General features: G+C 37.9%; 1 protein-coding gene across 1 annotated transcript; it reads left to right on the top strand.

Annotated features, from left to right (window-relative positions):
- The first annotated feature begins 5,284 nt into the window (after positions 1-5,284).
- On the top strand, positions 5,285-9,489 carry LOC112192836 (glycogen synthase kinase-3 homolog MsK-3). Its single transcript, XM_024332726.2, has 13 exons — positions 5,285-5,571; positions 6,198-6,386; positions 6,517-6,609; positions 6,713-6,772; positions 6,914-7,186; positions 7,465-7,539; positions 7,627-7,683; positions 7,771-7,911; positions 8,007-8,057; positions 8,165-8,260; positions 8,343-8,426; positions 8,876-8,978; positions 9,080-9,489. The coding sequence occupies exons 2-13, from the start codon at positions 6,273-6,275 to the stop codon at positions 9,160-9,162; spliced, it is 1,230 nt and encodes a 409-aa protein (XP_024188494.1). The 5' UTR covers positions 5,285-5,571; positions 6,198-6,272; the 3' UTR covers positions 9,163-9,489.
- Positions 9,490-11,556: the final 2,067 nt, after the last annotated feature.

Here is an 11,556-nt window from a genome sequence, read left to right as displayed (position 1 = left end):
GAAGAAGGGAGGTTACAAGTTCCCTAGAAAAGAAAAAGGGATTGAAAGTACTGAAAGAGGGAACGTTTTATAAAAAATACATGAAAATAGGTTGCCGAAAAATTTGGTTGGAATCTAAGTTGCCAGAGGTAGCCGGAAAAAGTCTCTGGAGGTTTCTGGTGCTTGCTGGTAGTGAGGCTCACCAAGGGGTTAGTGGGGGATCGACGAGGGGTTAGCGACGCTGCTGCTTGCTTGTGCTGGGGTTGCTGCATAAATGTGCTGAGCTGTCGCTGACATGCATGGGGGTTGTCGCTGGCGAGGCTAACAGATTGATTTAGGAGGGGCCGGCGAGGGTCTACAAGCAAGGGCGCTGGGCGAAGCTAGCTATGCGACAGGGTCGGCGAGGCGAGGGTTGGTGAGGCTAATTGAGGGGTCGGAACGCGCGAAGGCAAGCACATGGTGCGCTGGCGAGGCTATCCAAGAGAGGCTAACAGAGCCGGTTCATTGACTCTGGGGCCAGTTTGGTGCTTTTTAGGCTGGTTCTTGGAATTATTTGACAGGTTATGGAATCCTCAGGTCAATACACTGAGTCTGACAAAGTCTAGTGGCAAGAAGAGGATTGATTTCTACTTCTGGGGCCGGTTCGGTAATTTACTGGCTAGTTCTTCGAATTCCACCGCCAGTTCTGGACTCTTGGGTCAAGGTCTTCAAGGTGTGCAGTGGAGAAAGAAAGGATTTCAAGGTTTTGTATTCGGATTTAGGTTTTAGCTATTTGTTTCAGGGTTAAAGCTTCGTGCTGATAACGTGTTTTAGGAAAACTGAATTGGGAGAGAATAAACTGTGTCTTTCATTGATAATATGAGCCTCTTTATATAGAGGATTACAACCAAAGAATTTGAGTCTTACAAGGAAACTGAATCATACATTGAATAAGATATCTCTGAGAATAACCCTTTACAACTTGGACAAATAACTAGAGTTTGGGTCAGACATACAATCTAGATATACTTGAACAGATCGTTACTTGTAGAGAATGAATTGGATGAGATTTTAGGGTCCTATTTATCTCTCTCTTTGACAATAATTCCAAATAGTTGTCTGTCAACTATTCAATACTAACCTTTCCAAAATATGGCTTGAGTTTTGGTTAACAAATTCTCTCATTTCTTTTGTGAGATTTGAACAAAACATTTATTAAGATTCAAAAGGAAAATATCATTGTATAAAACTTATTAAAATATCAAGACCCCATGAGCAGCAGCATCTAGTGTCAAAATTACCTCTAGCTGCTACCAACGCTTTGTTGTTGTCTCTTGAGCAGTGGTTCCAATGACATATTCTTTCGTCGATCATTTAAATCCTTGAGACTTTGCGTCTCTTTTTAGTTTATGTCTGCATATCTACTTTAATTTCTTCTCTCTTTCAATATTCCACTCCTCTCTCTTGCCAACTTTAATTAGATTAAAAGTCTATGCCTTAGTGGATACCATTATGGTTTTCATATGTTGAACCCTAATTAGGGTTTTCTCTACTTCTTATTATGAATTGTTTGTCTAGTTTTAGATTTTTCTATATGTACCCAGAAAAATGGTAATCTATCCAAAAATTTATTTAAGGGTTAAATACTGTTTACTCCCTGAACTTTTACTCAAAAAACACTTCAGTCCATGTCCTTCTAATTTCACACGTTTACTCCTCATACTCTCAATTTTAAACCAATAGGTCCATTCCGTTACTCTCCATCTAAAATCTCCGTTAAGCTGATGATGTGACAATCTCTCCCATGCTAAAATGTTCGTTATACCCTCACTTCCATTTTTTTTCCTTTATTTTTTCTTCTTTTTTTAATTTTATAATTTTTCTTTCTTTTTTATCTTTTTCATTTACTGCTTACCATCTCTCTAAAACCCCCAACCTCTTCTCTCTCCCAACCACAACCTCCCACCCACATTTCCCGATCTCAACTCACACTCTCACATCATTTGGTCCTTCTATTTCTGGACACACAATCAACTAAATTTTTCATTCACAAAATCAGAAAATTATCCTTGAACCGAATCCAAATAAAAAAGAAAAAGAAAAACTGAAACAGTTCTTCTCCCAAACCCAGATCGATTAGGCAAAAAGAAAAGAAAACCAAAATGATTCCATCAACAACCCATGAGCTCCATCCAAACCTTGCTTAAAATCTTCTTCAAAAACCCTAGTACCATCAAATCCCAATCCCAAGCCAAACAACTCCATGCCCAAATCTTCTTAAATTCATTTACCAAAACCTCCACAGTAGTCTTCTTCTGCCTCGACATCGACCTGCTTTAGAAGAAAACCCGGCACCCGGAAGACCGAGAATTTGGAGGCCCATGAAATGATTCATATGCTCATCAGAAGCTTTAGCGACATAGAACCCCTGGTGATTCAATTCTTCTTATTCTTCTTTAGCTTCGAAATTGATTCGGGTGGATCTTTGTAGGTGAGGTCGGCGGTCTCGGCGTCAAAAAGGGTGAGGCAAAGTGGTCGAAGGTGGGGATGGAGGCGGTGGAGGTGGAGCTATTTCCTCTCGGTGGTCAACAAGTGTTTTCTAGAGATTAATCGACCGGTGGGCTTGGGGATATTTTTTGATGGCGGCTGAGCAAAGACGACGCGGGGATTCGACCCTGAGATCCGGTTCCTCCATGTCCCACATCAATCGAGACCCATATCGATCTTCTTGATCAAAGAGCTCTGAAATAAATTGAATCGGAAAAGCTCCGGAGGTCTAACCTGCTACAACGACCTTCCTCGAGACTTCGGTGCTTTGGGGCTAGGTGGGTTTTGGTAGAGGTGTGAGTGAGCAGTGTGGGCTGGTTTGGCTTTGGTTAGGGGCGATAAGCAGAAGAAAATGAGAGTGTTGGAAGAAGAGAAAACAGGAAAAAAAAAAAATAATAAATAAATAAAGAATAAGTGAGGGTAAAATGGACATTTTGATGCTAAATGATTACCATGTCAGTAATTTGACGGAGTTTTTGGACGGAGGGTAATGGAATGGACCTATTGGTTCAAAATTGAGAGTACAAAGAGTAAACGTGTGAAATTAGAAGGATAGGAACTGAAGTGTTTTTTGGGTAAAAGTTTAGGGAATAAACAGTATTTAACCCTTTATTTAATTTAAAAACTTTTCAATATGTGAAATTAAATATAGTTGCACCCTCTTCTTCATTAAAATTGTACTAGCAAAGAAAAGCACACCATACTATAGATCTACACCCTTTAACTAACTCTTAAGCAATGATTCAATGATTCACTGTACTAAGATGTATGATAGGTCCACCATACCAAATTGCATGACTGAAACATTAAATAAGTTATACTATAGGATGTGAATAGTAGATCAATGGTAACAATGTTTACATGCTTGATAAATACAATTCTTTTATAAAGCCATATATAACTGTCGAAGATGAAGACTGATGTTATTGTATATGAAGGTGGAGGTGGATGATGTGTTGTGGTGGTAGAAAGAATAGACGAAGTATATAGAAGGAAAAGAAGCAAGATTAGAAGTTTTATGATAAATAATATTGTATGTGTTCCAAATAGTAATATATGTATGAATGAAACCACTTTATCTCAAATGATTTTTTGTTTATCAAAAGAGATCAATCCATTCATTAAGTTCAACAAGCTGTACAAAATGAAACACTCCAATGAAGTCGACAAAAAGAATCGTTCCTCAGAGCATGCTAAAATTCTATTCTAAACAAGAATAAGAACCCGGCATACTCCCAGTGTACACACTTTTTAGAAAGTCCACGCACTATTATTATAAACAAAAACCTAGAAACTCCAAAGCTAATATTATTTGGAGTAGAGGATGATGTGTCACAATCCACTCCCTCTTCATTCATCAGCATAACGCAAATTGAGAAGCTCCAATCAATCTCAGCACAAAAAGAGGCCCGTACAACCCACAAGGAGCCCAACATCTAAAGTCGAGCCCAAAAGCCCCAACGATGAGCAAGAGGCCAATACAGGGAAACCTTAGGAGCCTTCAAGGCCAAGTTCCACTGTGCCCTGAAGGAGAACCAGAAGACTGCGCCCAACAGAGGCCAGCGCCGATCACCAGATCCAAGGCCTGCAACAACCCTTCACCACCGTCGCATACCTCAACATTAAAAGGAACAAATTCCACCTAGGAAAAGCCGCTGCCCTTAGACGAAGGCTAAAAACCAACATTCGGGCTGAACTAGCCACCACTATAGAGTGTAACAATCACCGCCCTTGTTCCAAGCCAAGTCCGATCAGCCATATAATTTGCAGCACTGCCATCACAACCAACGACAGTCGCGAAGGGAATGAGGCGAAAGCCTATGTTTAGGGGATACTGCCGAGAAAACCCGCCATCACCACCATAGTTTAGACGAGAGGGAGGACAAAAGACCCCCTTCTCAGTAGAAGGAATAGAGCCGCTGCTGAGAAACTTCTCTCGTGAGAGGCAGTGAAGAGAACATCATGTAAGATTTAGAGCAAATATTTTCAATATATTGGCATCTTATCTCAAATGATAATCAAACTAGTTAAGAAATGAAGACTTGACGATATTATCTTTTAAAAATGAGTTATGTAATTAGGTCTATACAATCTTTTGATGGTTTATTTTTATTTTTTTGGACAATATTTTTTGACGATATGAACAAAATCAATATTGATACATTCTGAAGATTAAGTAGACGAGTTCATGCATTAGTTATGATCATAATATATACTCAAAGTATCATCTAGACAATGAGCGTGACAAAACAAAATCGGTCGGTTCAGGTAAGATAGTTTAAGCATCAACCCACCCATACCTACTAACATTGTTGTGCTTAAGAACAAAGTTAACTACTTGTTTGAGATTGTAATTCGAAAGACAAAAGCGCTTTTGAATTAATAAAATTATTTATAAATATTAAAAAATTATAAAAAAATAATATAGAATATGTCTTTAATAATTTTAAAAGTGATTTCAAGACTTGTTAGCGTCTCTCTTCTTCTTCTTTTTTTAAAGTTTTTAAACATTTCAAAAAAATTGGACGAGAAATTCAGCAAAGGAGAGAAGCAAGAAAAAGTCATGGAGCAAAAACGAGTGTCCAACTACCATTATAAATCGTCAATAAAGAGGTGGAAAGTGGGGCAGGGCCGGGCAGGCCCAGAGGTTTGAACGGTCAAACAAGACTGTTGAAAGTTGAAAAGAAAGACAAAATCAATAAATTAATTATGAAAATCCACACATAAATTTTTGGGCTCTCTCAGTCTCTCTCTCCCTCTATCGTGTTTTGAGTTTTGACCGCCTCTATTCTACTTCCTTGACCAAACAGACAAAACCACCGCCCCAGGCCCCAACCCCACCCTCACCCTCTTGTCATTTCTCCAAATTCCAATTCCAAATCTCTCTCTCTCTCTCTCTCTCTCAAAATTTCCTTCATTCTCCTTTCAGTTAAAAACCAAATCGCTTCGTCCTTGTTCAACTACTCAAATCACATTTGACGCTTTCCCATCCATCTCCAATCCACGGTTCATGACACACCGTCACCGCCATCCTTTCATTTCCACCGACCTCCGACGACCCGATCGGTAAACTCCTCTCTCTCTCTCTCTTCATGTTGTTTGTTTCAATTTTCCGGCCACGGATTACGTGGTTTGCTTTCCGATTAGGTTGAATACTTGCATCTCTAATTTCATATATGTTTTGATTATTTTTTGCCTGCTTTGTTTGACGGTTGTTGCCGTGAGAGTGACACAGGATTTGAAATTTATGAATTATTGATTTTTTTTTTCCGTTTGATTTCTCGGAATTCGCTGCCTTTGTTTTGTGCTTGCTCAGTTCTAATGACCTCTAAGTTTTCCTTTAACACCGTTTTAACTGAACTTTTTGCTGTCCATTAAGCTTCCGGATGATTCATCAAGTTTAGCTGTATCGAAGTGTTGCGTTCTCTGGAAACAATTTCATATTAGATGTATGTCTGGTGACTGTTTTTGTGTAGGTAGTGTCCATACAACTCTTTTGCCCAATAAAGAAATTTCATTAACGAAAGGAACTGTAGCGCATTGTTAAACTTGGTTTATGTATATTTGACCATGGCACTTTATATTATGTTCTTTGCACCCTATGTGAAATGTGATGCATCTCAAGAGTTGGCCATAATGGTATAACATAATTTGTATTGTTTAGTGCTAATATGTTTATATGCTTTCTGTAGGTAAGCTATTGATTTGTTTGATTGAGGTGAGAAAGGGAATCTAGAGGACAATTATTACAGTTCTTGATTGGGCTCATGGCCTCTGTAAGTGTGGCTCCTGCATCTGGATTAAGAGATCGCGTTGGAAATACAATTGCTGTCGATAGTTTGCCCAGTGAGATGAATGACATGAAAATTAGGGATGACAAGGTAAACAATGCGCACTTGTTATTCTGGCTCAATCTTTGTGTTTGGAATGTCTCATTTGAATATAGGCTCCTACAGGATTGTGAAATCTGTTATTTATGTATACTTATTTATTCTGTTTTTCTTTTGGCAGGAAATGGAAGCAACTGTTGTTGATGGTAATGGAACAGAAACGGGTCATATAATTGTCACAACTATTGGTGGAAGAAATGGCCAGCCAAAACAGGTGACTTTTTAAAATGATTTTTGTCCTTGCTTTTGGACTGATGCATTTTGTTTCTGTTTTCTTTAAATTGATTGTGGTATTCTTTTCTTTTCAATGACTGTAGACAATAAGCTATATGGCTGAGCGTGTTGTTGGACATGGATCTTTTGGATTGGTTTTTCAGGTAACTTTGTTTTATTACAGTTTGTTGTGTGGATTAGTTTATTTTCAGTGAACTGTTTGAGGCTGTGAATTTCCTAACTTTGATTTTATTATTAAAATTTAATTCATCTTAAAAAATTGCTATCGTAATGTTGTTATCCAGGCCAAGTGTTTAGAAACTGGAGAAACTGTTGCTATTAAAAAGGTTCTTCAAGACAAAAGGTACAAGAATCGGGAGTTGCAAACCATGCGTCTTCTAGACCACCCCAACATTGTGTCTCTTAAACATTGTTTCTTTTCCACAACTGAAAAAGATGAGCTATACCTGAACCTTGTGCTTGAGTATGTCCCTGAGACTGTTCATAGAGTGATCAAACATTATAGTAAGATGAGCCAGAGGATGCCGCTGATATACGTTAAACTCTATTCTTACCAGGTATGCTTTTGTACAGTTTTAAAGTATTTATATCTCATATCCGTCTCAAAAAAAGAAAAAGAAAAAAAAAAGGTGTTTATATGCCACACACATTATATGTATTTTACAGCATTGCTGGAGATGCCTACAGAGTAATTGTGTCTTTTACTCTTTTTTCAAAGGTTTTGTTAAACAAAGTATCACATGATTTGTATAATGGAATTGATAATGCAGCTTCATGAAAATGGGTAGTGCTCTGTAGTTTTAGCTCTTACATTTAATTCTGAATGTCCTTTCAGATTTGTAGAGCACTTGCTTACATTCACAACAGTATTGGAGTGTGCCACAGGGACATAAAGCCTCAGAATTTGTTGGTATGTTGATATTTGCGATATATTGTACTTTGGATTTACTTGAAATGCATGGACAAGTCAATTGATCATCTATCCACATTTTAACAGGTCAATCCACATACTCACCAGCTTAAAATCTGTGACTTTGGGAGTGCAAAAGTCTTGGTTTGTTTTCTACATCCTGGCATTTTCTCAATATTCTCTATTCTGGCTAATTGTTTCACAATACTGAATTGGATGTACATATGACAGGTCAAGGGGGAACCCAACATATCTTACATCTGTTCAAGATACTATCGAGCACCTGAACTTATATTTGGTGCAACAGAGTATACCACAGCCATTGACATCTGGTCTGCTGGATGTGTTCTAGCTGAACTTCTACTTGGACAGGTAGGAGTTGTTCTCCTTTAAGGTTAATTTATTTTTTAATTGGACTCATGGATGCATAATATATGTGGTAATAACAATTTACCTGTTTGTTCCAGCCTCTATTTCCTGGAGAAAGTGGAGTAGACCAGCTTGTTGAAATCATTAAGGTAATTCAAAGCTTTGAATTTTCTCCATTGTAAAGTCTGTTGGATAATGGATAATAGAACAGTGATGTAATTGTTGTTCTCATAATGATTATGCTATTCTTTTGCAGGTTTTAGGTACCCCAACTAGAGAGGAAATAAAATGCATGAACCCTAACTACACAGAATTTAAATTCCCTCAAATTAAAGCTCATCCATGGCACAAGGTACTTGGAATATTACATATGTTTTACTTAGTCCCAAGAAAAATGCATGTTAATATTCTTTTTTTATATCATTGATCACCAGATATTCCACAAGCGCATGCCCCCGGAAGCCGTGGATCTCGTATCGAGGCTACTCCAGTACTCTCCAAACCTCAGAAGTACAGCTGTGAGTACTTTTGATCAGATCTATTATTTTAGGCTGTCTTTGAACTCATCATTTATCTCTAGAGGTCTCAGTTTATCCAAAGATAGAAGAAAAGAAATGAACACTAAGCTCTATGTCTAACATGCCAGCTGTCTTTGAACTCATCGTTTATCACTAGAGGTCTCAGTTTATCCAAAGATAGAAGAAAAGAAATGAACACTAGGCTCTATGTCTAACATGCCAGCTGTTTTAGGTTGTGTTATATCCTCAAACTATGAAATGCTCATTGATTCTATTTTGCATGTGCGATCCCATGTGTAGTTGATTAGATCATTATTTGTGTCCTAAATATGTATGGTATATAAAAGAGAGCATGTGCCTTTGAGAGTGGTTTTGATAAGCAACCAGTTTTAGTTTGCCTGCCTTGCCTGGTACTAAATCTGGTGTTAAATGGTTTCGTTTCAATGCAGTTGGAGGCCTTGGTTCATCCCTTTTTTGATGAGTTACGGGACCCTAATACCCGCCTGCCAAATGGACGTTTCCTTCCCCCATTGTTCAATTTTAAGGCTCATGGTAATAATCATTCTAGGACTGATTTTTCTCCTTGATTTCATTGGTTGAGATGTCTAAGCTTAACTTGTAACTTTTGTTGGTGCCCATTTGCCATTCACTAGAACTCAAGGGAGTACCTGCAGAGATGATTGTTAAGCTGATACCAGAGCATGCAAGAAAACAGTGTGCCTTCCTTGCGTCATGAGTATTCTTTATACTTGATGTTTTCCCTGCCCAGAAGAAAAAACATGGTCTGCTCTCCGTAATGTGATTGTCATATTTAAGCAGCAATATATTTAATCCTTCATTTGTTCCCGTTATTTGTTGTATGTAGAGGTAGAAAGTCAGATTAAGAAGGCTCTGGTTATCAGATTCCTCAAATCTCACTGTGTTTACCCATGTTAGACTCAAAGTTAGTCCCTTGGAAACCACATGAGCACTGTTACTGGCCGTATGTAAATTTGCATTTTAAATATCTCAACGGATTTAATGGAACGTTATTTTTTGTGGAAATATGTTCAGCTGTGTACTATTTGATGTGTTTATTTGTGCTGAGGTTGTGTCAAAGTTGGTGTCCAGTGTTTAAGGTTGAAACATGTAAATGGCCGAACTGTATTAAGGTTATAACTTAAAAATGGCCGGAAACAGTAATGAAGGATCGCAGAGGGTAGCCAGATGATCCTAGGGTTAAGAGCTAAACCTTTCGGGTTTGTGTATGTTACACGAGGGATTTCTAAGTCAAACGATGTAGCTTTAACCCCAAGTATAAGTTCAGCAGCATAAAACAGAGTTGACGAACGGTATAGCTTTAAACCCGAGTACAAGACGAGCATAAAACAGAGTTGACTGATGACCCAGATTGGTATTTATTTCTAATTTTTAGCAAGACGTGTTTTTGTTATGTTGGAATTTGGAAATGGTCGTGTGACACGGGTTTGGTATGTTGGTTGGTGAAATTAGAACAAATGGAACCTATGCCATAAAGGAATCAATAGTAAATTCACTAAATTGGAATTTTGAGAAAGGTCTGTCTAATGGGGCGGCCGGCTGGGGATGACCAAATGAAGCAACAACTTACGGAAGTCATTTTTTTTTAGTTTTCTTTGATGAACTCAGCTCTCAAATTGCTTTTGTATTATAGACCGCCCCACACAGGGTTGTAATCTAAAGGTGTTACGCCATCTTTGCTTTGGACCACCGAATCCTTTGAATCATTACGGGAGTATGTATTTTCAGGTAGAAAGAAGATGAAGCAGCTCAATAAGAACCCAGACCACATAGAGTGACGTACACCTTATTGGTCGGCGGAGGAGCTCTCGGAGTGGACACCCCAGCTTCACCAGAAAGATAACTTTTCGGCAAGTCACAGCGAGGGTTCTTTTTTTTTAGGGCTAAATACTAGTTAGTACCCTGTGATTTAGGTCCAAAATCAATTTAGTCCCTCGACTTCTAATTTCATCAAAAACACACCTGCACTTTCAATTTTGAACTAATAGGTCCAATTCATTAATATTCTGTTATGAGTCCAAGTTATAGTTGAATTATTTGTTGAAAAACTATTTATTTTTAATAGTAGGACTCACTCCTAAATCGACTATGCAGACCACCTCGACACCACATCATAAAACATAGGCCATATATGAGCCACATTAACAAGTTAAATAACTAAATTGTCGGAAAACTAACAAATTGGACCTATTAGATAAAAATTGAAAGTGCATGGGTGTTTTTGATGAACTTAGAAGTTCAGGGACTGAATTGATTTTGAACTTAAACCACATGGTAGTAATTTATATTTAGCCATTTTTTTTAATTATACTGGTTCAGAAAAGGGGATGATTCTTGTGTTTCAGTGGAGGCCGCAATGGCACCATAATGAGTGTTTCAGCCTTAATCTAGGAGATATTGTGGCTGAGATATCTGGTCGACGCCTGGTTGTGGTTATCTACTAACCGACCATCTATATTGCTAATAATTTATCTGCCATACAAGGAAATACTATACCATTTAGAGAGTGATGTATCCAAGGACGAGGAAAAATGGTGCCATTAGTGGACGACCATCATTAGTTATAGTAATATCTCAACACAATTCATAAGCTAAATTCAATCAACCTCTAACCAACTAAAGTTGCCATTTAGTGGGCAACATATAATCAATAGGGTATGAAGAATGCACCTAACCTACAACAATGATGATTGATGTAGGACTTCTGACCTCCTCGGAGATTGATCGTGAACTACTTCCTCAATAGTACAAGATTTTATTGTCTAGTTTGGTTTCTTGAACTTCTATCAATTAACGCTCAGTTATTCTCATTCAGAGAGGATGTCCCCTTAAAAAGACTTGCTCATTCCGACCATTTGGCAATATAACTCAATCATCAGAATCACTCAACAATTAGGTTTCGCTTAAAAAATTATCCTCATAAAAAAAACAGTTAGTTATCTATTTGTTCTTTGTTTTACAATCAAATACAATTCGTTAAATAAAGCTGAAACAATAATGATTCAAATGGCCAAATCCTTTCTAATTTGGATAAAATTTTGTTAAATGTTCCTTGCAAGAGGACCTAAAATATAATCTGTGTTGATGTGGG

This window comes from Rosa chinensis, chromosome 3, assembly GCF_002994745.2.
Source record: "Rosa chinensis cultivar Old Blush chromosome 3, RchiOBHm-V2, whole genome shotgun sequence".
NCBI classification, from domain to species: Eukaryota; Viridiplantae; Streptophyta; class Magnoliopsida; order Rosales; family Rosaceae; genus Rosa; species Rosa chinensis.
This window is presented reverse-complemented; position numbering and strand designations above follow the sequence as displayed.